Source organism: Hypanus sabinus, chromosome 4 (genome assembly GCF_030144855.1).
Source record: "Hypanus sabinus isolate sHypSab1 chromosome 4, sHypSab1.hap1, whole genome shotgun sequence".
NCBI classification, from domain to species: Eukaryota; Metazoa; Chordata; class Chondrichthyes; order Myliobatiformes; family Dasyatidae; genus Hypanus; species Hypanus sabinus.
The window spans coordinates 191,943,479-191,969,886 of record NC_082709.1 but is presented as its reverse complement, the minus strand read 5'-3'; the positions used below and the strand labels follow the sequence as shown (position 1 = coordinate 191,969,886).

At 48.6% G+C, this 26,408-nt stretch overlaps 1 protein-coding gene across 1 annotated transcript in view; it reads left to right on the top strand.

The window, feature by feature from the left end:
* LOC132393593 (1,4-alpha-glucan-branching enzyme-like) overlaps positions 1–26,408 on the top strand; it is a 449,072-nt gene that overhangs the window by 309,238 nt on the left and 113,426 nt on the right. The window contains exons 6-7 of the mRNA XM_059969048.1: positions 23,213–23,303; positions 24,815–25,024. Coding sequence (XP_059825031.1) covers positions 23,213–23,303; positions 24,815–25,024 — 301 coding nt within the window. The remainder of the gene's footprint in view (positions 1–23,212; positions 23,304–24,814; positions 25,025–26,408) is intronic.

Genomic DNA, 26,408 nt, shown 5'->3' with positions numbered 1-26,408 from the left:
GCTTCTGATATCTAACATATGCTTCCATTTTCCTCTTGACGAGTTGCCTCACATGTTTCATCAGCCATGGTTCCCTTTTTGCTACCATTTTTTCCTTGCCTCAGTGGAACAAACCTATCCTGAACCCAGCTCAAGTAGTCCCTAAACTTCTCCCACATTAATTCCGTGTTTTCCCCTTTGAACATCTGTTTCCAATTTACTCTCACTAGTTCCTGCCTCACCCCTTCAAAGTTGGCCCTTCCCCAGTTAAGCACTTTACCATTTTGTCTGATTTTATCCCTTTCCATAGCTATGCTGAAGCTAAGGGAGTTGTGGTCACTCTCACCAAAATGCTCCCCCACCAAGAGGTCTGTCACCTGACTAGGTTCATTACCCAGAACTACATTCAGTATGGCTTCTCCTCTCATTGGCCGGTCCACATACTATGTCAGGAATCCCTCTTGAACATACCTGACAAATCCAGCCCCATCTATCCCCCTTGCACTCAGGATGTGCAAGTCAATATGAGGGAAGTTCAAATCCCCCATAACTACTACCCTGTATTTCCTGCACCATTCTAAAATCTGCCTGCTTATCTGCTCCTCGGTGTCCCGAGGGCAATTTGGGGGCCTATAGACTACTCCCAACACAGTGATTGATCCCTTCCTATTTCTAACTTCCACCCAGACTGACTCCGTGGATACTCCTTCTGCAGTGTCCTCCATTTCTATAGCCGTGATACTATCCCTGACCCCCAATGCCACTCCCCCCCTTTTCTACCTCCCATCCTATTCCTTTTAAAACACCTGAACCCCAGGACCTGCATCAACCAATCCTGCCCTTCCTCCAAACAAATTTCAGTAATGGCCACAACATCGTTGTTCCATGTACTAATCCATGCTCTAAGTTCATCCTCCTTGTTCCTAATACTCCTAGCATTGAAATAGACACATTTCAACCCCTTTAACTGGCTACAATTATGTTCTGTCCCCTGCCTGTCCTTCATCATCAACTCAAAACTCTTAGCATTATGCCCTTGTCCATCTACCTTAATCCCTACACTCACATTCTGATTCCCACCCCCCTGCCAAACTAGTTTAAACCCTCCCCAACAGCTCTATCAAACCTGCCCGCCAGGATATTGGTCCCCCTCGGATTCAAGTGCAACCCGTCTTTTTTGTACAGGTCACACACGCCCCAAAAGTGGTCCCAATGATCCAGAAATTTGAATCCCTGCCCCCTGCTCCAATCCCTCAGCCACGCATTTATCCTCCAGCTCATTCTATTCCTATTCTCACTGTTGTGTGGCACAGGCAGTAATCCCAAGATTACTACCTTTGAGGTCCTGCTTTTCAACTTCCTTCCTAACTCCCTGTGGTCTTCTTTCAGGACCTCTTCCCTTTTCCTACCTATGTCATTGGTACCAATATGTACCACAACCTCCGGCTGTTCTCCCTCCCACCACAGGATATCTTGGATGTGATCAGTAACATCCCGGACCCTAGCACCTGGGAGGCAAACTACCATCCGAGTTTCTTTCCTGCATCCACAGAATCGCCTGTCCGACCCCCTAACTATAGTGTCTCCTATCACTACTGCCTTCCTCTTCCTTTCCCTACCCTTCTGAGCCACAAGGCCAGACTCTGTGCCAGAGGCACGGCCACTGTTGCTTCCCCCAGGTAGGCTGTCCCCCCCCCCAACAGTACTCAAACAGGAGTACTTATCATCAAGGGGTACAGGCGCTGGGGTACTCTCTAGTACCTGACTCTTCCACTTCCCTCTCCTGACTGTGACCCATTTTTCTGTCCCCTGTGGCTCCAGAGTGACCACCTGTCTGTAACTCCTCTCTATCACCTCCTCACTCTCCCTGACCAGACAAAGGTCATCGAGCTGCAGCTCCAGTTCCCTAACACGGTCCCTTAGAAGTTGCATCTCAATGCACCGGGTGCAGATGTGGCCGTCTGGGATGCCGGGAGACTCCAGGACCTCCCACATCTGACACCAACCACAGAAAACTGGCCTCACACACATACTCCCTTCTTTTGCAATCAACAACTGCCTCACCTCATCCCGTTACTGCCGAAGCCCGTGGAGCCAAAGCCCTTTCACTCTGCTGCCCACGCCCAACGCTGCCTGCTGGATATGACTGCCTTCTTTTTAAATTGTTCGCACTCGACTCTCTGACGTCACGCGCCTGCGCAGTCTGGCCTCTCTCTTCCCCCGAGAACTCAAAATGTCTTCCTGCTGGAAATCCTTAGGTGCTCTCCCGCTGCTTTCTTGTTCCAAATCAAAAACTTCTGCAGATCCCTTGCCCTTTGTAAACTGTTCACGCTCAACCCCCGAGAACTCCCGTTGCCTTCTTGTTCCAAAGTGGATGTGGATGGTATCAAGTGAGACGTACATAGTTTCAAGTGTAGGGACAACCTGAAGACAGGAAGGAGGCAAAAGGCTGTGTCTGATCAGTCTCAGGATCTCCACATCTCTGCAGAAGTTATGACTCCTGGTCCAGTATCATCTTGTCTGAAATGAACAGTGAATGAATGAACTATAGATGCACTGGGCTGTCCGCACCACTCTCTGCAGAGTCCTGCGATTAGGAAGCTACAGTTCCCATACCAGGCAGTGATGCAGCTCGTCAAGATGCTCTCAAATGTGCCCCTGTAGAAAGTTCTTGGGATTTCCAGGTCCATACCAAACTTCCTCAGTCGTCTGAGGTCTGTGTTTTTCACCACACAGCTGGTGTGTACAGACCACATGAGGTCCTCGGTGATGTGGATGCCGAGGAACTTGAAGCTGTTTACCCTCTCAACCCCAGATCCATTGATGTCAATAGGGGTTAGCCTGTTTCCATTCCTCCTGTAATCCACAACCAGCTCTTTTGTTTTTGTGACATTGAAGGAGAGGCTGTTTTCTTGACACCACTGTGTCAGAGAGCTGACTTCTTCCCTGTAAGCCACCTCGTTATTGTTTGAGATTAGGCCAATCAATGTAGTGTCGTTGGCAAATTTAATTAGCAGATTAGAGCTGTGGGTAGTGATACCATCATGGGTATACAGGGAGTAAAGGAGGGGACTTAGTACACAGCCCTGAGAGGCTCCTGTGTTGAGAATCAGAGGAGTGGAGGTGAGGGAGCCCACTCTTACCACCTTCCAGTGATCTGACAGAGAGTCCAGGATGCAGCTGCACAAGACAGGGTGAAGGCCGATGTCTCTGAGCTTCCTGTCAAGCCTGGATGGAATTATGGTGTTGAATGCTGAACTGTCGTCCAAGAACAGCATCCTTCTTCTCCAGACGTGTAAGGACAGTGTGTAGAAAAGTGGCTGTTGAGTTGTCTGTCGATCGGTTGTGTTGGTAGGCAGATTGTAGGGGATCCAGTTTTGATGGTAGCAAGCTGTAGATGTAGTCCTTGACAGACCTCTCAAAGCATTTGCTTATACTGAAGGGGGTTTCTGGCTAAAGAAAGAGATGTAGCAGCTTGAATGTGAATAATTAGGAAGTTTCAGAGTACTGTAAACGGCAGAATACAGGATCTTTAGGAGCACTTTAGGAGAGGGCTCCAAGGGTCCATGCCTGTAACTCCCCAGGAGTGGCAACATGGGTAGACAGGGTGTTGCCTTCATGTCTGGGCACAAGTTATAAAAGTTGGGTTGTTAAGCTTCAAGTTTACAAAAGTCTGATTTGGCCACATTTAGTGTGTAATGTGTAATTCTGGTTGTCACACAGTGATTGAGTTGAAGAGAGAGCAGAGGATCTCAATTAGAGCTGCTGGACCTTAAGTGAGCAGTACTGGTCTTGGCCACAGATGACATACACACATTGTTTATGAAGCTTGAGAGGAGGGTTTTGCTTCAGTGAACAGCCCTGGTCCAGGCAGCTGCTGGTCTGGCTGTGAACAGTGACTTCAGGGTCACAGGGAGATCGTGTAAATTCCTTACAGGCAGCTCTGCAAATTTAACTTGGGTCACTGGCACTGTAAGCCACTACACTCCTATATCATCCAGCCGCCAGGAGAGACTTTAAGGCAGGTTTCCGGAGGTCACGTTTAAAAGGAGAGTTTCCCAGGCGTTCGGGCTTACTCCAACAGTCCAGTCAGCATGAGCAGCAGGCCACAGGGACAAGATTTCTTACAGGCTGGTGATGCTTCGCAGGCGTTCGGGCTGATTCTGACGGCTCAATCAGCAGCAAGAGCAGGCTATGGCAATGAGGTTTCTCGCAGGTTGGCGACACTTGTTTAAAAGTACAGAAAGAACAAGCCGGTCAGCCTTTGTTGGGAGTAGGCCAGTGGCAAGAGTAGGAGTGTCAGGTTTTGTCTCAGAGGATGCTTCAGCTCGAAAGAGGCATTGGCTCTGAGTAAGTTTCTGTTAAGGTTCCCTTTTCTCCCCCCCTTATTATACCTAGTGTACTAAATGGCTGTTGTGTGTTCTTCATGCCAGATGTTGGGAGTCCTGTGAGACCCAGAGTCTGCCAGGGAACTACATCTGCTTGAAGTGCATCTGGTTGCAGCTCCTTGAAGACCGTGTTAGAGATCTGAAGCAACAGCTGGATGACCTTTGGCTTGTACGGGAGAGTGAGGAGATCATCGATCAGAGTTACAGGGAAGTAGTCACCCTGAAGTTGCAGGAGGTGAGTAGCTGGGTGACTGTCAGGAGAAATGGAAATGTGAACAGATAGTTAGAGCAGAGCAGCCCTGTGGCCATTCCCCTCAATAATAAGTATACCATTTTGGATGCTGTTGTGGGGTTTGACCTCCCGGGGAATGGCATGGAGACTGTGTTACAGGCACTAAGCATGGGTCTGTGGTGCAGAAGGGAAAGAGGGAGAAGAAGGGAGTGGTAGTGATAGGGGGCTGGATAGTGAGGGGAACAGACAGGAAATTCTGTGGACGTGAATGGGACACCAAGATGGTATGCTGCCTCCCAGGTGCCAAGGTCAGGGATGTCTCAGATCATGTCCACAACATTTTGGAGAGAGGGGGGAGCAGACAGATATCTTGATACATATTGGTACCAGTGACAGGAAGAAAAAGCTAAGAGGTCCTGAAAAGAGAATTTAGAGAGTGAGATAGAAAGCTGAGAAAGAAGCAGGACCTCCAGGATAGTAATTTCTGGATTGCTGCCTGTGCCATACACCAGAAAGGGTAGAAACAGGATGATTTTGCATATTAATGTGTGGCTGAGAAACTGCTGCAGGGGTAAGGGCTTCACGTTCTTGGATCATTGGGATCTCTTCTGGGTGAGGTATAACCTGTTCAAAAGTGACAGGTTGCACCAGAACTCAAGGGGAACCAATATTCTTGTGGGCAGGTTTGTTAGAGCTGTTGGGGAGGGTTTAAACTAATTTGGCAGTGGGGTGGGAACCAGAGTGAAGGGACTCAGGATAGGACAGATGGTTAAAACAACAAAGATAGCGTGCAGTCAGACTGTCAAGAAGGGCAGGCAGATGATAGGATATAATTGCACCAAGCAGGGTGAGTATCAGTGCATTAGGGATGCAGAATCAAAAACGGTAGCAAATGCAGCATTCAAACTGTTATTTCTCAATGCACGGAGTAAAAGAAATAAGGTGAATGATCTTGTTGCACTATTGGAGATTGTCAGGTATGATGTTGTGGCCATCACTGAATCATGGCTGAAGGATGGTTGTAGTGTTGTGAGCTGAAGGTCCAAGGTTGCACATTGTATTGGAGAAATAGGAAGGTCATCAGAGCAGGTGGTATGGCTCTGCTGGCATTGAAAGAATAAAAAAGATGTGACATAGGATCGGAAGATGTTGAATGCTTGTGAGTTGATTTAAGAAACTGCAAGGGTAAAAGGATGTTGATGGCAGATATATACAGATCTAACAACAGTGGCTGGATTGTGGACCACAGATTACAACAGGAAATTGAGAAGGTGTGGCAAAATAATGATGTTGTGATAGTCATGGGAGGTGTTAACATGCAGGTCAATTGGGAAAATCAGATTGGAATTGGATCCCAAGAGAGTTTGTTGAAAGCCTATGAGATATCTTTTTACAGCAGTTTGTTGTTGAGCCTACTAGAGGATCAGCTATACTGGATTGGTTGTTATGTAATGAACAGGAGGTGATTAGGGAGCTGAAGGTAAAAGAACCCTTAGGAGACAATGATCACAATATGATTGAGTTCAAACTTGAAACTTGATAGGGAGAAAGAAAAGTCGGATATAGCAATATTTCATTGGAGTAAGGGAGTTACAGTGGTCTGACAGAGGAGTTAGCCAAAGTAAATTGTAGGAGATGCTGGCAGGGATGACAGCAGAGCAGCAATGGTGTGAGTTCCTGGGAAAAATGAGGAAGGTGCAGGATAGATGTATTCCAAAAACAAAGACATACACAAATGGGCAAATAGTACAACCGTGCCTGTCAAGGGAAGTCAAATAAATGTAAAAGCAAAAGAGAGAGCATACAACAAAGCAAAAATTGGTGGGAGTACGAGATTGGGAAGCTTTTAAAATTCTACAGAGAGCAGCTAAACAAATTATTAGGAGAAAAAAGATGAAATATGAAAGCAAGCTGGCAGACAGTATCATAGTGAATAGTAAAAGCATTTTTAAGTATGTAAAAATCTAAATGAGAGATATGAGTTGATATAGGTCTGCTAGAAAATGAGGCCAGAGAAATAATAACGGAGGCCAAGAAGTTGGCAGTTGAACAAAATGAGTATTTTGCATCAGTCTTCACTATGCAAGACACTAGCAGTGTGCCAGATGTTAAAGGGTGTAAGGGAAGAGCAGTGGGTGCAGTTTCTATTACAAGGGAGAAGGTACTCAAAAAACTGAAAGAGGTAATGGTAGAGATTGTGGAGGCATTAGTCTAATGCTCTTTCAAAAATCATTGGACTCTGGCATGGTGCCAGAGGACAGGAAAATTGCAAATGTTGCTCCACTGTCTAAGAAAGGAGGAGGCAGCAGAAAGGAAATTCTAGGCCAGTAAGCCTGACCTCAGTGGTTGGGAAGATGTTGGAGTCAATTTTTAAGGATGAGGTTGTGGAGTACTTGTTGACACAGGACAAGATAGAAAAAAGTCAGCATGGTTTCCTTTAGGGAAAATCTTGCCTGACGATCCAGTTGGAATTCTTTGAGGAGGTTACACAGAGGATAGACAAAGGGGATGCAGTGGACTTTGTATATTTTGACTTTCAGAAGGCTTTTGACAAAGTGCCATGCATGAGGCTGCTTTCAAAGTTCAGAGCCCATGGTATTACAGGAAAGTTACTGGCATGGTTAGAGCATTGGCTGATTGGTAGGAGGCAGCAAGTGGGAATAAAATAATCCTTTTCTGGTTGACTGCCAGTGACCACTTCTTTTTATGCTGTATATCAATGATTTAGATGATGGAATAGATGGCTTTGTTTCCAAGTTTGCAGATGATACGAAGATTGGTGGAAGAGTAGATGGTGTTAACGAAACAGGAATGCTGCAGAAGGACTTGGACAGATATGGATAATGGGGAAAAAAGTGGCAAATGAAATTCAGTGTTGGAAAATGCATGGTCATGCACTTTGGTTGCAGAAATAAATGTGCAGACAATTTTTTAAATGAGGAGAAAATCCAGGAATCGGAGATGCAAGGGGACTTGCAGATAGTGTCAGTGGTGAGGAAGACAAATGTAATGTTAGCATTCATTTCAAGAGGTCTAGAATACAAGAGCAGGGATATGATGCTGAGGCTTTATAAGGCATTGTTGAAGCCTCACTTTGAGTATTATGAATAGTTTTGGGCTCCTCAGCAAAGAAAAGATGTGCTGGCATTGGTGAAGGTCCAGAGGACGTTCACAAGGATGATTCTGGGAATGAAAGGATTATCATACGAGGAACGTTTGATGGCTCTAGGTCTGTACTCGCTAGAAGTCAGAAGGATGGGGGGGGGGGGGGGGGATCTCATTGAAAACTTTTGAATGTCAAAGGGCCTAGACAGACTAAATGTGGAAAGGATGTTTCACGTTATGGGGTAGTCCAGGACAAGAGGGCACAGCCTCAGGATAGAGGGGTGTCCATTTGAAATAGACAGACATACTTTATTGATCCCGAAGGAAATTGAGTTTCGTCGAACCAACCAAGAATAGTGTGGAAATATAGCAATATAAAACCATAAATAATTAAACAGATAATTAATTAAATAATTATTTAATTATTATTACAGAGATGCAAAGAGAAATTTCTTCAGCAAGAGGGTGGTTAATTTGTGGAATTTATTACAACGGGCAGCTGTGGAGGCCAGGTCATTGTGTGTATTTAAGGCAGAGCTTGATAGGTTCTTGATTGGACACAGCATCAAAGATTACGGGGAAAAGGCTGAGGAGTGGGACTGAGGAAGGGAAAAAAAGATCAGCCATGATTGAATGGTGAAACAGACTTGATGGGCCAAATGGCCTAATTCTGCTCCTATGTCTTATGGTCTTATGGAAAACTTGGCAGGGCAGAGAAGGCAGTCCAGAGATTGGGGTCTGAATATTGACCCCTGTACCTGGCCCAAACAGTGGCACTGAGTGTGGCAGGTGGGGTGAGTGGATGTTGGCCTGAACCTGGGTGATGGTAGTGGGTGACACTATCATGTAGAGGTTGGCACCAGTAATTCAGGTCAAATTCCCACCGCTTTCTGTATAAGTTTGTATGTTCTTCCCATGACCATGTGGGTTTCCTCTAGGTGCTCCAATTTCTTCCCACATTCTAAAGGCATACAGACGAATTAGCAGGTCAGATGGTCACATGGGTGTAATTGGGCAGTGCAGGCTCACTGGGCCAGTAAGGCCTATTACCGAGCTGTTTTGTGAATAAAGTTTTTAAAAAGGCTGGATCGGGAATGGTTGGAAGTGATAAAGAGGTGGCAAAGGGTCTTTGTCAGCAGTTGGCTGGAGGTAGACTTACATAGGGTCAGTGTTTGTGTCCGTTGAGGGGAGATCATAGCTGCAGACAAAGCTTCAATAATAACGAAGAAACCAAATCTTTGCTTCGTACAGACCAAAGATAGTCATGTAGCCCCACCATCCCCATCTCCAAGGTTGATCATATAGACACACCCCACCGTCCCCATCTCCAAGGTTGATCATATAGACACACCCCACCGTCCCCATCTCCAAGGTTGATCATATAGACACACCCCATCGTCACCATCTCCAAGGTTGATCATATAGACACACCCCATCGTCCCCATCTCCAAGGTTGATCATATAGACAGACTCCACTGTCCCCATCTCCAAGGTTGATCAGAATCAGATCAGGTTTATTATCACCGGCATTTGTCATGAAATTCGTTAATTAAGCATCAGTAGTTCAATGTAATACATAATATAGAAGAGGAAAAAATAATAAATAAATATGTAAATTAGTTGAATAGATTTTTTTTTAAAATAATAATAATATATATTAACAAAATGAGTTAGTGTTCACGGGTTTTGTGTCCATTTAGGAATCGGATAACAGGATGCTGTTCATCGACTATAGCTCAGCATTTAACACCATCATTCCCACAGTCCTGATTGAGAAGTTAATGCCTCTGTATTTCCCTCTACAATTGGATCCTTGAGTTCTTAACCAGAAGACCACAGTCTGTGTGGATTGGTGATAATATCTCCTCCTCGCTGACGATCAATACTGGTGCACCTCAGGAGTTTGTGCTTAGCCCATTGCTCTACTCTCTCGATACACATGACTGTGTGGCGAGGCATAGCTCAAATACCATCTATAAATTTGCTGATGATACAACCATTGTTGGTAGAATCTCAGGTGGAGATGAGAGGGTGCGCGGGAGCAAGATATGCCAGCTAGTGGAGTGGTGTCGCAACAACAACCTTGCACGCAGTGTCAGTAAGATGAAAGAGCTGATTGTGCACTTCAGGAAGGGTAAGACGAGGGAACACATACCAATCCTCATAGAAGGTTCAGAAGTGGAGAGAGTAAGCAGTTTCGAGTTCCTGGGTGTCAAGATCCCTGAGGATCTAACCTGGTCCCAACATATCGATGCATCTATAAAGAAGGCATGACAGCGACTATAAATCATTAGGAGTTTGAAGAGATTTGGTAAGTCAACAAAAACACTCAAAAACTTATATAGTTGTACCATGCTGACAGGCTGCATCACTGTCTGGTATGGAGGGGCTACTGCACAGGACCAAAAAAAAGCTGCAGCAGTTTGTAAATCTAGTCAGCTCCATCTTGGGTACTAGCCTACAAAGTACCTAGGACATCTTCAGGGAACAGTGTCTCAGAAAGGCAGCATCCATTATTAAGGACCTCCAGCCCCCACGGCATGCCCTTTTCTCACTGTGACCAGCAAGTAGGAGATACAGAAGCCTGAAGGCACACACTCAGCAATTCAGGAACTGCTTCTTCCCCTCTGTTTCATGTAGTCAGACCCCACCGTCCCCAATTACCAGGCTGATCAGAATCAAAATCAGGTTTATTATCAATGGCATGTGACATGAAATTTGTTAACTTAGCAGCAGCAGTTCAATACAATACATAATCAAACCCCATCTATTTTGTGGCTTGGGATCAGAATGAAACACGAGTGTGCTGACACGGAGATGAACACATTGACAGTACTTGCTGGTGTATGTCTGTCAAAAAGTGGAAATGTGCTTCCTGCAAGATCCATGAGCAAAAACCAAAGTGGCTGAGGTGTTTATTGCTGGTTACATCCTTCAACTTCCACATTTTACAACAACGGTGATATCCTTGTGGTTTAATTGGTGTGCATCTGGACAATTGCTGTATTTATTTGAAATTAGTGCATAAGCATATGGTTCAACATAATGAAGTTCCTCATTAATCAGACAATCACACTCATCTTCATACCTTCCCACAGATAATATACTGTCCTGATAGATTGCTTGGCAACTACATAAAAGATTTTTATGAATACTTTTGTTGGATTGGAATAAAAAATCTATAGTTTGCAGAGCAATTACTGTAGGTTTGGAATTGCGATAAAGTCTGTTTTGAACAAAGCAAAATACGTTATATTTGTTTTAAATTTATAGAGCTATTGGATGAAGGTAAAATGTTTTTGTCTGGATTGCCATTTGCAATCATTCCTATTGTTTTGCCTTTGATTGTGTAAATCATGAATGCACCATAATCCCAAAGGTGCTCCTTGGTGTTCTGGCTACATAACTACCTGTAGTGTGAGACCCCCGATCACAGCAATCTGGAACCTTCCCCACACTAGCATTTCCCTTCAGAACCTTGGCATTGCCTGCAGGCTTGTACAAGCACGCGAGTGTATCCAGGACAAAGTCTTTAGTAATGAAATGCCAGCAGTGCTAGGAGCTCTCAGCAAGTTGGGCAGCATCTCTGGAGATGCAGGGTGTACACATGAAGCCAAAGGACATTCAGAACTGGCAGATGGAGTTGACTGACATGGGTGGGGGGGAACGGTCTGAACTTCTATGGACTGACCCAGGGCAAGCTTATCTGACTATTGGTCATCTGTAATTCACCAAGTCCTCCGGAGCAGTTTATCCCAGGGAGAAGAATTTTTACAGGTTATTTTCCGAGCTGGTACATGTGGAGTACTGCGTCATGGAAAGCCAGGCTCACCAGAATGTTTCCCTTGATGGTGATGTTGACTTCTGGAGAACGTCTGAGCAGATTGGACCTGTGTCAATAAATTTGGAAGAATAGGAGGTCATGTGATTGAAATGTCGAACATCTCGAGGGGTTGACAGGGTGATGCTGAGTGCTGGTGAGATCTAGAACCGGGGAGGCCATTTTCAGAGTCCCTGGGTATGCGTGTCTGTATGTGTGTGTGTGTGTGTGTGTCTGTGTGTGTGTGTATATGTGAGTGAGTGTGTATCTGTGTGTTTCTGTATGTGTGTCTGTGTCTGTAATTGTGTGTTCCTGTCCGAGTGTCTCCTACCCTATTCCTGTCCGAGTGTCTCCTATGCCTGCCTGTCCGAGTGTCTCCTATCCGTCTTTCCGAGTGTCTCCAATCCCTGTCTCTGTCCGAGTATCTCCTACCCAGTCCCTGTCCGAGTGTCTCGTATCCCTGTCTGAGTGTCTCTTATCCCTGTCTCTGTCCGAGTGCCTCCAATCCCTGTCTCTGTCCGAGTGTCTCCTGTCCCTGTCTCTGTCCAAGTGTCTCCAATCCCTGTCTCTGTCCGAGTATCTCCTACCCAGTCCCTGTCCGAGTGTCTCTTATCCCTGTCTCTGTCCCCTATTCCTGTCTCTATCCGAGTGTCTCCTATTCCTGTCTCTGTCCGAGTGTCTCATATCCCTGTCCCTGTCTGAGTGTCTCCAATCCCTGTTCCTGTCCAAGTGTCTCCTTTCCCTGTCCCTGTCCGAGTGTCTCCTATCCCTGTCTCTGTCCGAGTGTCTCCAATCCCTGTTCACGTCTGAGTGTCTCCTATCCCTGTCCCTGTCCGAGTGTCTCCTATCCCTGTTCACGTCCGAGTGTCTCCTATCCCTGTCCCTGTCCGAGTGTCTCCAATCCCTATCTCTCTCCGAGTGTCTCCAATCCCTGTTCCCGTCCGAGTGTCTCCAATCCCTGTTCCCGTCCGAGTGCCTCCTATCACTGTCCCCGTCCGAGTGTCTCCTATCCCTGTTCACGTCCGAGTGTCTCCTATCCTTGTCCCTGTCCGAGTGTCTCCAATCCCAGTCCCTGTCCGGGTGTCTCCAATCCCTGTCCCTGTCCGAGTGTCTCCAATCCCTGTTCCTGTCCGAGTGTCTCCTATCTCTATCTCTGTCGGAGTGTCTCCAATCCCAGTCCCTGTCGGAGTGTCTCCAATCCCAGTCCCTGTCGGAGTGTCTCCAATCCCTGTTCCTGTCCGAGTGTCTCCAATCCCTGTCCCTGTCCGAGTGCCTCCTATCCCTGTCCCCGTCCGAGTGCCTCCTATCCTTGTCCCCGTCCAAGTGTCTCCTATCCCTGTCTCTGTCCGAGTGTCTCCAATCCCTGTCTCTGTCCGAGTGTCTCCAATCCCTGTTCCTGTCCGAGTGTCTCCTATCCCTGTCCCTGTCCGAGTGTCTCCTATACCTGTTTCTGTCCGAGTGTCTCTTATCCCTGTCTCTGTCTGAGTGTCTCCAATCCCTGTCTCTGTCCGAGTGTCTTCTACCCCTGTTCCTGTCCGAGTTTCTCTATCCCTGTCCCTGTCTCCTTTATGGCTGTGAAGCTTGGGTAACCTACAGCCGTCACGTCAAGTCCTTGAAGCGCTTCCACATAAGCTGCCTTCAGCGCATCCTGGGAATTACCTGGCGTGAACCTGTGTCTCACACTGAAATACTTGTAAAGACCAACTGAAATACTTGTAAAGACCAACTGACCAATTGAGGCCATGATTAACCAGTGTCAGCCACAGTGCTTGGGGCACGTGATAAGGATGCCCCCATGTCGGCTACCCCGCAGAGTGTTATACAGCCAGCTACATCATGGTCGACACTCAGCTGGAGGGCCGAAGAAGCGCTACAAGGATCAGATGAAGAACGCTATAAGGAAGTGCAAGATCAGACCCGAGGACCTGGAGGATGTTGCTGCTGACCATATCACTTGGCGACAGCTGTGTAGGGATGGAGTTCGTATTCTGGAGATGGAAAGAACAACCAGCCGACAGCAGAAGATCTAGGAGAAATGCAGCCGTGATTGCCATCATTACCACCACTACCACATATACAAACATTTGTACATGTCCCACCTGCAGTAGAGCTTGTGAGTCCAGTACAGGATTAAATAGTCATCACAGATCTCACCGTTAAAGGAGTGGACATCATCATCAGATTTCGATGGAAAACCAAAGAAGTGTGTATTTGATGGCACAGCTGCTCTCACCATTCTCTGACTGACAAGGGGCTCCTTTTCTCATTCTAACTAACACCTGTTTGTTTTGGGAAATCAGTGTTGGACAGATTATCGCTTGGATTTGAACACAAAGCAAGCAGCCACTCTCTGGCCTGGCTGTTAGACAAAGTCCTAAATCTCCTTTTAAAGAACAGGTACATGTACAGGGACAGGGATAGAGAAACTCGGATAGGAACAGAGATAGGAGACACTCGGACAGGGACGGGGTAGGAGACACGCGGACAGAGACAGGGATAGGAGACACTCGGACAGGAACAGAGATAGGAGACACTCGGACGTGAACAGGGATACGAGACACTCGGACGGGGACAGGGATAGGAGGCACTCGGACGGGAACAGGGATAGGAGACACTCGGACAGGAACAGGGATAGGAGACACTCGGACAGGGACAGGGATTGGAGACACCCGGACAGAGAGAGGGATTGGAGACACTCGGACAGAGAGAGGGATTGGAGACACTCGGACAGGGACAGGGATTGGAGACACTCGGACAGGGACAGGGATAGGAGACACTCGGACAGGGACAGGGATTGGAGACGCTCGGACAGGGACAGGGATAGGAGACACTCGGACAGGGACAGGGATTGGAGACACTCGGACAGGGACAGGGAAAGGGGACACTCGGACAGGAACAGGGATAGGAGACACTCGGACAGGGACAGGCATTGGAGACACTCGGACAGGGATAGGGATTGGAGACACTCGGACAGGGACAGGGATTGGAGACACTCGGACAGGGACAGGGATTGGAGACACTCGGACAGGGACAGGGATTGGAGACACTCGGACAGGGACAGGGATAGGAGACACTCGGACAGGGACAGGGATTGGAGACGCTCGGACAGGGACAGGGATAGGAGACACTCGGACAGGGACAGGGATTGGAGACACTCGGGCAGGGACAGGGATAGAGGGCACTCGGACAGGGACAGGGAAAGGGGACACTCGGACAGGAACAGGGATAGGAGACACTCGGACAGGGACAGGCATTGGAGACACTCGGACAGGGATAGGGATTGGAGACACTCGGACAGGGACAGGGATTGGAGACACTCGGACAGGGACAGGGATTGGAGACACTCGGACAGGGACAGGGATAGGAGACACTCAGACAGGAACAGGGATAGGAGGCACTTTGACAGGGACGGGGTAGGAGACACTCGGACAGGGACAGGGATAGGAGACACTCGGACAGGGACAGGGATTGGAGACACTCGGACAGTGACAGGGATAGGAGACACTCGGACAGGGACTGGGATAGGAGATACTTGATAGGGATAGGAGACACTCGGACAGAGACAGGGATAGGAGACACCCAGACAAGGACAAGGATAGGAGACACTCGGACGGGGACAAGGATAGGAGACGCTCGGACAGGGACAGGGTAGGAGACACACGGACAGAGACAGGCATAGGAGACACTTGGACAGAGACTGGGATAGGAGATACTTGGACAGGGATAGGAGACACTCGGACAGGGACAGGGATTGGAGACGCTCGGACAGGGACAGGGAAAGGAGGCACTCGGACAGGGACGGGGTAGGAGACACACGGACAGAGACAGGCATAGGAGACACTCGGACAGAGACAGGGATAGGAGACACCCAGACAGGGACAAGGATAGGAGACACTCGGACGGGGACAGGGATAAGAGACACTCGGACAGGGACAAGGATAGGAGACACTCGGACAGGAACAGGGAAAGGAGACACTCGGACAGGGATAGGGATTGGAGGCACTCGGACGGGGACAGGGATAGGAGACACTCAGACAGGGACAGGGATAGGAGACACTAGGACAGGGACAGGGATAGGAGACACTAGGACAGGGACAGGGATAGGAGACACTCGGACAGGGACAGGGATAGGAGACACTCGGACAGGGACAGGGATAGGAGGTACCCGGACAGGAACAGGGATAGGAGACACTCAGACAGGGACAGGGATAGGAGACACTAGGACAGGGACAGGGATAGGAGACACTCGGACAGGGACAGGGATAGGAGACACTCAGACAGGGACAGGGATAGGAGACACTAGGACAGGGACAGGGATAGGAGACACTCGGACAGGAACAGGGATAGGAGACACTCAGACAGGGACAGGGATAGGAGACACTTGGACAGGGACAGGGATAGGAGACACTCGGACAGGGACAAGGATAGGAGACACTCAGACAGGGACTGGGATAGGAGGCACTTGGACAGAGACTGGGATAGGAGGCACGAGGACAGGGACAAGGATAGGAGACACTCGGACAGGAACAGGAATAGGAGACACTAGGACAGGGACAGGGTTAGGAGACTCTCAGACAGGGACAGGGTAGGAGTCACTCGGAAAGGAACAGGGATTGGAGACACTCGGACAGGAACAGGGTGGGAAACACTCAGACAGGAACAGGGATAGGAGACACTCAGACAGAGACAGGGATAGGAGACTCTCAGACAGGGACAGGGTAGGAGACACTCGGAAAGGAACAGGGATTGGAGACACTCGGAAAGGAACAGGGATTGGAGACACTCGGACAGGGACTGGGATAGGAGACACTCGGATAGGGACAGGGATAGGAGACACTCGGACAGGGATAGGAGACACTCGGACAGGGATAGGAGACACTCGGACAGGGACAGGGATTGGAGACACTCGGACAGGGACAGGGATTGGAGACACTCGGACAGGGACTGGGATAGGAGACACTCGGATAGGGACAGGGATAGGAGACACTCGGACAAGGATAGGAGACACTCGGACAGGGATAGGAGACACTCGGACAGGGACAGGGATTGGAGACACTCGGACAGAGAGAGGGATTGGAGACACTCGGACAGGGACAGGGATAGGAGACACTCGGACAGGGACAGGGATAGGAGACACTCGGACAGGGACAGGGATAGGAGACACTCGGACAGGGACAGGGATAGGAGACACTCGGACAGGGACAGGGATAGGAGACACTCGGACAGGGACAGGGTTTGGAGACACTCGGACAGGGACTGGGATAGGAGACACTCGGACAGGGACAGAGATAGGAGACACTTGGACAGGGACAGGGGTAGGAGTCATTCGGACAGGGACAGGGATAGGAGACACTCGGACAGAAACGGATAGGAGGCACTCGGACAGATGTTGCAGATGGGTCGTATTCTGCATTGAGGTCTGTGACCAGTGGTCGGCCTCAGGGATCTGTTCTGGGACCCTTACTCTTCATGATTTTTATAAATGACCTGGATGAGGAAGTGGAGGGATGAGTTAGTAAATTTGCTGATGACTCAAATGTTGGAGGTGTTGTGGATAGTGTGGAGGGCTGTCAGAGGTTACAGCAGAACGTTGATAGGATGCAAAATTGGGCTGAGAAGTGGCAGATGGAGTTCAACCCAGATAAGTGTGAGGTGGTTCATTTTGGTAGGTCAAATATGATAGCAGAATATAGCATTAATGGTAAGACCCTTGGCAGTCTGGAGAATCGGAGGGTTCTTGGGGTCCAAGTCCATAGGACGCTCAAAGCAGCTATGTAGGTTGACTCTCTGGTTAAGAAGGCATACAGTGTATTGGCCTTCATTAATCATGGAATTGAATTTAGGAGCTGGGAGGTAATGTTGCAGCTATATGGGACCCTGGTCATATCCCACTTGGTGTACTGTGATCAGTTCTGGTCACCTCACTACAGGAAGGATGTGGAAGCCATAGAAAGGGTACAGAGGAGATTTACAAGATGTTGCCTGGATTGGGGAGCATACCTTATGAGAATATGTTGAGTGAACTCAGCCTTTTCTCCTTGGAGCGACGGAGGATGAGAGGTGAAGGATACGTACACGATGCTGGAAGAACTCAGCAGGTCGGGCAGCATCTGTGAGAAAAGAGTAACCAATGTTTTGGGCCGAGACCCTTCATCAGGAAGGGTCCTGATGAAGGGTCTCGGCCAGAAACGTTGGCTACTCTTTTTTCACAGATGCTGCCTGACCTGCTGAGTTCTTCCAGCGTTCTGTACATACTCTTTGATCCACAGCATCTGCAGTTGTATTTTTGTGGGAGGATGAGAGGTGCCCTGATAGACGTGCATAAGATGACGAGAGGCATTGATCACATGGATAGTCATAAGCTTTTTCCCAGGGCTGAAATGGTTGTCACAAGAGGGCACAGGTTTAAGGTGCTGGGGAGTAGCTACAGAGGAGATGTCAGGGGTAACATCAGATGTCTGGGGGAAGGGTTAACTTTGAAGGGATGAGGCAGGAACTAGTGAGAGTAAATTGGAAACAGATGTTCAAAGGGGAAGGCACAGAAGTAATGTGGGAGAAGTTTAGGGACTACTTGAGCTGGGTTCAGGATAGGTTTTTCCCACTGAGGTAAGGAAAAAATGGTAGGAAAAGGGAACCGTGGCTGATGAAACACATGAGGCAACTCATCAAGAGGAAAAATGAAGCATATGTTAGATATAAGAAGCAGGAAGTAGGAGGGGCTTATGAGAAATATAGGGTAGCCAGGAAGGAGCTAAAGAAAGGAGAGCTCAAAGGGGGCATGAGAAGGCCTTGGCATGTAGGATTAAGGAGAATCCTAAGGCGTTCTATGTGTATGTGAAGAATAGGAGGATGACGAGAACAAAGGTGAGACCACTAAAGGATAAAGAGGGCAACATGTGCCTGGAAGCGGATGTTGGGAAGGTCCTAAATAAATACTTTGCTTCAGTATTCACAAGTGAGAAGTATCTTGATCAGGATGAGGTCGAAGTAGAGTGGGCCTGCGTGCTGGACAATGTGGATATTAAGGAAGAAGTGCTGGATCTTCTTAAAAACATTAAGATTGATAAATCCCCAGGCCCGGATATGATACACCCCATGTTGTTGTGGGAATTGACAGAAGAGATCGCAGGAGCATTAGCTATGATCTTTGAATTCTCTTTGGCTGCAGGGGAAATGCCGGAGGACTGGAGAATGGCAAATGTAGTTCCCTTGTTTAAAAAAGGTAATAGGGAGAAACCTGGGAACTATAGACCAGTGAGTCTTACGCTGGTGGTATGCAAACTACTGGAAAGGACTCTTAAGGATAGGATCTACGAGCATTTGGAGAAGTACAGTCTACTCATTGATAGTCAACATGGCTTTGTGAAAGGAAGATCATGCCTCATGAGCCTGATTGAGTTTTTTGAAGAGGTAACAAAAGAAATTGATGAGGGTAGGGCAGTGGATGTGGTCTACATGGACTTTAGCAAAGCATTTGACAAGGTTGCTCATGAGAGACTCATCCAGAAAGTCATGAGGCATGGGATAAGTGGAACCTTGGCTTTTTGGATAAAAAATTGGCTTAAAGGAAGAAAGCAGAGGGTAGTTGTGGAAGGAAAGTATTCTGTCTGGAGGTCAGTGACTAGTGGAGTGCCGCAGGGATCTGTCCTGGGGCCCCTGCTATTTTGTGATTTTTATAAATGACCTGGATGTAGAGGCAGAAGGATGGGTGTGTAAGTTTGTAGATGACATGAAGATTGGAGGAGTTGTGGATGGAGCTGTAGGTTGTCGAAGGTTACAAGAGGATATAGACAGGCTGCAGAGTTGGGCAGAAAAATGGCAGATGGAGTTCAATCCGGATAAGTGTGAGGTGATGCATTTTGGAAGGACAAACCAGAAGACTGAGTACAAGATTAATGGTCAGTTACTTAAGAGTGTGGATGAACAAAGGGACATTGGGGTTCAAATCCATGCATCCCTCAAGGTTGCTGCACAGGTTGATAGGGTAGTTAAGAAGGCCTGTGGGATGCTAGGCTTCATTAACAGGGGGATTGAGTTCAAGAGTAGAGAGGTCATGTTGCAACTCTACAAATCTCTGGTGAGACCGCACTTAGAGTATTGTGTTCAATTCTGGTCACCTCTTTATAGGAACGATGTGGAAGCTATGGAGAGGGTGCAGAGGAGATTTACCAGGATGTTGCATGGTTTGGAGTACAAGTCATATGAAGCAAGGTTAGCAGAGCTGGGACTTTTCTCTTTGGAGCATAGAAGGATGAGAAGGGACTTGATAGAGGTCTACAAGATTATGAGAGGCATAGATAGGGTGGATAGCCAGTACCTGTTTCCCAGGGCACCAATAGCAAACACCAGAGGGCATATGTACAAAATTAAGGGAGGGAAGTTTAGGGGAGACATCAGGGGTAAGTTTTTTACACAGAGGGTTGTGAGTGCCTGGAATGACTTGCCAGGGATGTTGGTGGAGGCTGAAACATTAGGGGTATTTAAGAGCCTCTTGGACAGGCACATGGATGAAAGAAAAATGGAGGGTTCTGGGGTAGTGCGGGTTTAGTACTTTTTTTTTTAAGGATTATATGGGTCAGCACAACATTCAGAGCTGAAGGGCCTGTACTGGGCTGTAGTGTTCTATGGTTCTATGGTAAGTTTTTTAACTCAGAGAGGGGTGAGTGTGTGGTATGGGCTGCCTGCAACAGTGATGGAGGCGAATATGATAGGGTCTTTTAAGAGACTTTTGGATAGGTACATGGAGCTTGGAAGAATAGAGGGCTATAGGTAAGCCTAGTAATTTCTAAGGTAGGGACATGTTCAGCACAGCTTTGTGGGCTGAAGGCCTGTATTGTGCTGTAGGTTTTCTACGTTTCTGGGTTTCTATATCTATTTCAGTGGAGTAAGGGAAATGACAGTGGTATGAGAGAGGTAAACACAAGAAAATCTGCAGATGCTGGAAATTCAGGTAATATACACAAGATGCTGGTGGAACGCAGCAGGCCAGGCAGCATCTATAGGAAGGTGTACAGTCGATGTTTTGGGTCAAGACCCTTTGTCAGGACTAACAGAAAAAAGAGATAGTAAGAGATATAATTGCAGCCAGCAGGGTGAGTATCAGTGCATTAGGGATGCAGGATCAAGAAGGATAACAAGTGCAGCATTCAAAGTGTTACAGTAGATCTCAATGCACAGAGTATAAGAAATAAGGTGAATAATCTTGTTGCACTATTGGAGATTGTCAGGTATGATTTTGTGTCAACACTGAATTGAGGCTGAAAGATGATTGTAATTGGGAGTTGAATATCTAAGGTTACACGTTATATCGGAGGGATAGGAAGGTAGGCAGAGGGGGTGGTGTGGCTCTGCTGGTAATGAATAGCATCAAATCAGTAAAAGGATGTGACATAGGATCGGAAGATGTTGAATGCTTGTGAGTTGATTTAAGAAACTGCAGGGGTAAAAGGATGTTGATGGCAGATATATACAGATCTAACAACAGTGGTTGGATTGTGGACCACAGATTACAACAGGAAATCAAAAAGGCGTGTCTAAAGGGCAATGTTATGATTGTCAGGGGAGATTTCAACATGCAGGCCCGATTGGGAAAATAAGGTTGGAAATAGATCCCAAGAGAGTGAGTATGTTGAATGCCTATAAAATGTTTTTACTTTTAGAGCAGTTTATCATTGAACCTACAAGCTATACTGAATTGGGTGTTATGAACAGGAGATGATTAGGGAGCTTAAGGTAGAAGAACCCTTAGGAGCCGATGATAACAATATGATTAAGTTCAACTTGAAATTTGATTAGGATAAAGTAGAGTCTGATATAGCAGTATTTCAGTGAAGTAAAGGGAATTACAATGGTATGAGAGAGGAGTTGGCCAAAGTAACTTGGGAAGAGATACTGGCAGGATTAATAGCGGAGCAACAATGGCATGAGTTTCTAGGAAAAATTAGGAAGGTGCAGGACATGTGTATTCCAAAAATGAAGAAATACTCAAATAGTAAAATAGTACAACTGTGTCTCCCCTGGCCTCAGTGGAAAAAGCCCGCTTGCATTCAGTCTATCTATACCCATCATAATTTTATATACCTCTATCAAATCTCCCCTCATTCTTCTACGCTCCAGGGAATAAAGTCCTAACCTATTCAACCTTCTTCTATAACTCAGTTTCTTAAGTCTCGGCAACATCCTAGTAAACCTTCTCTGCACTCTTTCAACCTTATTAATATCCTTCCTGTAATTCAGTGACCAAAACTGCACACAATACTCCAAATTCAGCCTCAAGGATCCTCGTCTGGTTGGCTGCCAGTGACTAGTAGTGTTTCACAGAGGTCGGTGTTGGGACTGCTTTTTTATTCTGTAATCAGTGATTCAGATGATGGAATAGATGGCTTTGTTGCCAAGTTTGCAAATGATATGAAGATTGGTAGAGGAGCAGGTACTTTTGAGGAAATGGGTAGGATACAGAAGGTCTTAGACAGATTAGGAGAATGGACAAGAGATTGGCAAATGAAATATAATGTTGGAAAATGCATGGGCATGCGCTTTGGCAGTAGAAGTAAATCTGTAGACTATTTTCTAAATGGGGAGAAAATCCAAAAATCTGAGATCCCAAGCAGCTTGACAGTCCTTGTGCAGTGCACCCTGAAGGTTAGCCTGCAGGTAGAGTCGGTGGTGAGGAAGGCAAATGCCATGTTAGCATTCATTTCAAGAAGTCTAGAATACAAGAGTAGGCATTTGACGCTGAGGCTTTTTAAGGCACTGGTGAGGCCTCACCTTGAGTATTGTGAACAGTTTTGGGCTCCTGATCTACCAAGAATGTCCTGTTGGAGTGTTCCTCCCTGTACAAGCGTCACTACCTGTCGGAGTGTTACCACATGTTGTAGTGTCACCCCTTGTAGGAGTGTCACCCTCTGAAGGAGCATCATCCTCCCCCCCCCCCCCCCCTGTAGAAGCATCACCCTCGTGTAGAACAATAACCCCCTGTAGGACTGTCACCTTCTATAGGAGCTTCACCTCATGTTGGAGTGTCACCCCCTGTATGAGTATCAGCCCCTGTACAACCATCATCCCTGTAGGATGTCACCCCCGTACAAGTATCAGCACCTGTACCACTGTAACCCCTGTAGGAGCATCAACCCCTGTAGTAGTGGCAACCCCTGTAAGAGAGGCACCTCCATTAGGATGTCACCCCTGCAAGGGTTTCAGCCTCTGTAGGAGAGTCACCTCCTGTTGGGTGACACTCTCTATAAGGGTGTCAACCTGTGTAGGAGTCTCACACCTTGCAGGACGTCACTCACTGTGGGATCGTCACCCTCTTTGTGACCTCACTTGCTGTAGGATTGTCAACCCTGTCTGAGCGAACCTTTCTGTGGAATTGTCATCCTGTGTGTGACCTCACCCCCAATGTGGGATCGCTGCCCCCCCCCCCATGGGAACGTCACCAACTGTGGGTGTGGCACACGAGTGGGTACAGAGGATCATCAGAGCACATGTGCTGCTGTTGGGCTGGGGTTCCCAGGGCAGGGGTGCTGGGATCAGCTGGGCCAACACAAGGTGGTTGTGCTGAATAGCTATCCCTGCCAATGGTGGTCTGTGAGGTGGGAGAGAAGACTTTTGTACCAGAGTGAGGGGTGGTGTTGTACAGGCTGGTGTCAGAGACGTTTGGCCACAGAGAGTGATCTTGTCCCCCTGCAGGTTACAACTGTATCCAGCTAATGGCCATCATGGAACACGCCTACTATGCTAGCTTTGGATATCAAGTGACCAGTTTCTTTGCTGCATCCAGGTACAACACACAGAGGGGTTTCCCCACATTCTTCCGCTCAAATGCATCCTGCTGGAGTGAGGGGCAAAGCAGCTGGAGGGAACACGGCTGATCAGAGGCAGCAAGGGGAAAGGGGGAGGCTGGGGAATAAAGAACTGTGTAGGAGAGAGCCCACCCCTCAAAACGCCCTCCACACCTCCCCGCACCCATCCCTTCAAACCTCCTCCCTGCACCCCACCCTCCCCGCACACACCCACCCCTCCACACCTCCTCCCCATACCCACCCCTCCAAACCTCCACCCCAGACCCACCCCTCCAAACCTCCACCCCAGACCCACCCCTCCAAACCTCCACCCTAGACCCACCCCTAAAAACCTCCCCACACCCACCCCACCACACACACCCCTCCACACCTCCTCCCCACACCCACCCCTCCTCCCCACACCCACCCCACCACACACCCCCACCCCACACCCACCCCTCCAAACCTCCTCCCCACATCCACCCCTCCACACGCACCCCTCCAATTCTCCATGTCTCTCTCAAACAACTCTTGCTCTCCTCATCCCACACATTCTCTTCTGGCCCTAACCCTACTCTTCCCTCTGTTTCCACTTCCCTTTTCTCCCAAACCACTCTGCTTCTCCATTCTATCCCTTCCTGCATTTCCCTAACCCCCTCTATGTGACTTTTCACTCGCTCGCTCCCCTCTCCCACCCCAATCTCTCCCCACTGCCTCCCCTTTCCCACTCCCTGCTGCCTCCCCCTTTCCCACTCCCCACTCCCTCCCCCTTTCCCACTCCCCACTCCCTCCATCTCCTACGCCCTCTCTCCCTCTCCCCCTCTCCCCCTCTCGCCCCTCTCTGCCCTCTCTCCCTCTCTCTCCCCATCTGAACCCACACTCATCCCCATTCTCCTGTCTTCCCCCTCTCCCTCCCCCTCTCTCCCTCACTCTCCTACTCTCTCTCCCCCCCACCTTCTCTCCCTCTCACCATCTCACTCTCTCTCTTTCTCTCTCTCCCTCTTCTGCTCTCACTCTCCCCTTCTCTCCCTCGTCCCTCTCCCAACCACTCTCTCCCCTTTCCCCCCTCTCCCCCTCTTCCCTTATTCTATCTCTTTCTCTCTGTCCCTCTCTCCCCGCTTTCTCCCTCCCTTTTTCCCCCTCTCTCCCCTTTCCCGGTCTCCCACAACCCTCTCCCCCAACTCTCTCTTTTTCCCTCTCTCCCTCTCCCTCTCTCTCCTCCCCCTCTCTCCCCCCTCTCTCCCCCCTTTCTCTCTCCCTCCCTCCCTCCCTCTCTCTTTCTCTCTCTCGCTCTCTCTATCCAGCATTCCCACACTCACTCACTACACTCACTAGTTATTCTGTTTTGATTTTCCTCAACAACAACAAAAATAAAAGATGACAAAGGCTATTTGTGCAGAAATTGATGTAAAGGCCCAGAGAGCATTTGCAGCTCAGTAGTTTCAAGCAAGAACACAGAAGATGAGAAGGGAAAGCTAACAGTGTATTACTGTATTGTGTGCATGTCCAGCCGCTACGGGACTCCAGATGAGCTGAAGCTGCTGGTTGACACAGCGCACTCGATGGGATTGCTGGTGCTCCTTGACATTGTCCACAGCCATGCATCGACAAACACAGAGGACGGGCTGAACCTTTTTGACGGCACTGATTCCTGCTTCTTCCATACAGGGAACCGGGGCACTCACAGCCTGTGGGACAGTCGGCTCTTCAACTATTCCAAGTACGTACTCCCTCAACATGCCCCTGGCAGCCCATTACTGCTCTGGTTCCACTTGCACCCCTCCTTCCTCCCCACTCACGGCTCCCAAGGTGGCCATGGGCTGTTAGGATTTTCTTTCAGGCAGCATCCTGCTGTTGAAGCTGAACAAATTCTTTGTAACTCGCTCTAATTAATTCTCCAAGGGCTCTTTCAGATGGATATTTTAGAAAGTTTTGCCAGAAAGCACAGAAATCAAGATTACTTTGTTTGTAACATAATTTTTTTATTCCTTTTATTTTACCAACTACTGATGATCAGTTTTTGCTGAACATGGTTCCATCAGTGAATGTTGCTGGGGAAGGAGTGGGATGCTGCTGGGGAGAGTGGGAATCTGCTGGGGAGAGTGGGAATCTGCTGGGGAGAGTGCGTTGCTGCTGGGGAGAGTGGGAATCTGCTGGAGAGAGTGGGAATCTGCTGGGGAGAGTGGGATGCTGCTTGGGAGAGTGGGATGCTGCTGGGGAGAGTGGGATGCTGCGAGGGAAAGAGTGGGATGCTGCTTGGGAGAGTGGGATGCTGCGAGGGAAAGAGTGGGATGCTGCTGGGGAGAGTGGGATGCTGCTGGGGAGAGTGGGATGCTGCTAGGGAAAGAGTGGGATGCTGCTTGGGAGAGTGGGATGCTGCGAGGGAAAGAGTGGGATGCTGCTTGGGAGAGTGGGATGCTGCTGGGGAGAGTGAGATGCTGCGAGGGAAAGAGTGGGATGCTGCTTGGGAGAGTGGGATGCTGCGAGGGAAAGAGTGGGATGCTGCGAGGGAAAGAGTGGGATGCTGCGAGGGAAAGAGTGGGATGCTGCTGGGGAGAGTGGGATGCTACGAGGGAAAGAGTGGGATGCTGCTTGGGAGAGTGGGATGCTGCTGGGGAGAGTGGGATGCTACGAGGGAAGGAGTGGGATGCTGCGAGGGAAAGAGTGGGATGCTGCAAGGGAAAGAGTGGGATGCTGCTGGGGAGAGTGGGATGCTGCGAGGGAAAGAGTGGGATGCTGCGAGGGAAAGAGTGGGATGCTGCGAGGGAAAGAGTGGGATGCTGCTGGGGAGAGTGGGATGCTGCTGGGGAAAGAGTGGGATGCTGCTGGGGAAAGAGTGGGATGCTGCTGGGGAAAGAGTGGGATGCTGCTGGGGAGAGTGGGATGCTGCGAGGGAAAGAGTGGGAATCTGCTGGGGAGAGTGGGATGCTGCTGGGGAGAGTGGGATGCTGCGAGGGAAAGAGTGGGATGCTGCTGGGGAGAGTGGGATGCTGCGAGGGAAAGAGTGGGATGCTGCGAGGGAGAGTGGGATGCTGCTGGGGAGAGTGGGATGCTGCTGGGGAGAGTGGGATGCTGCTGGGGAGAGTGGGATGCTGCTGGGGAGA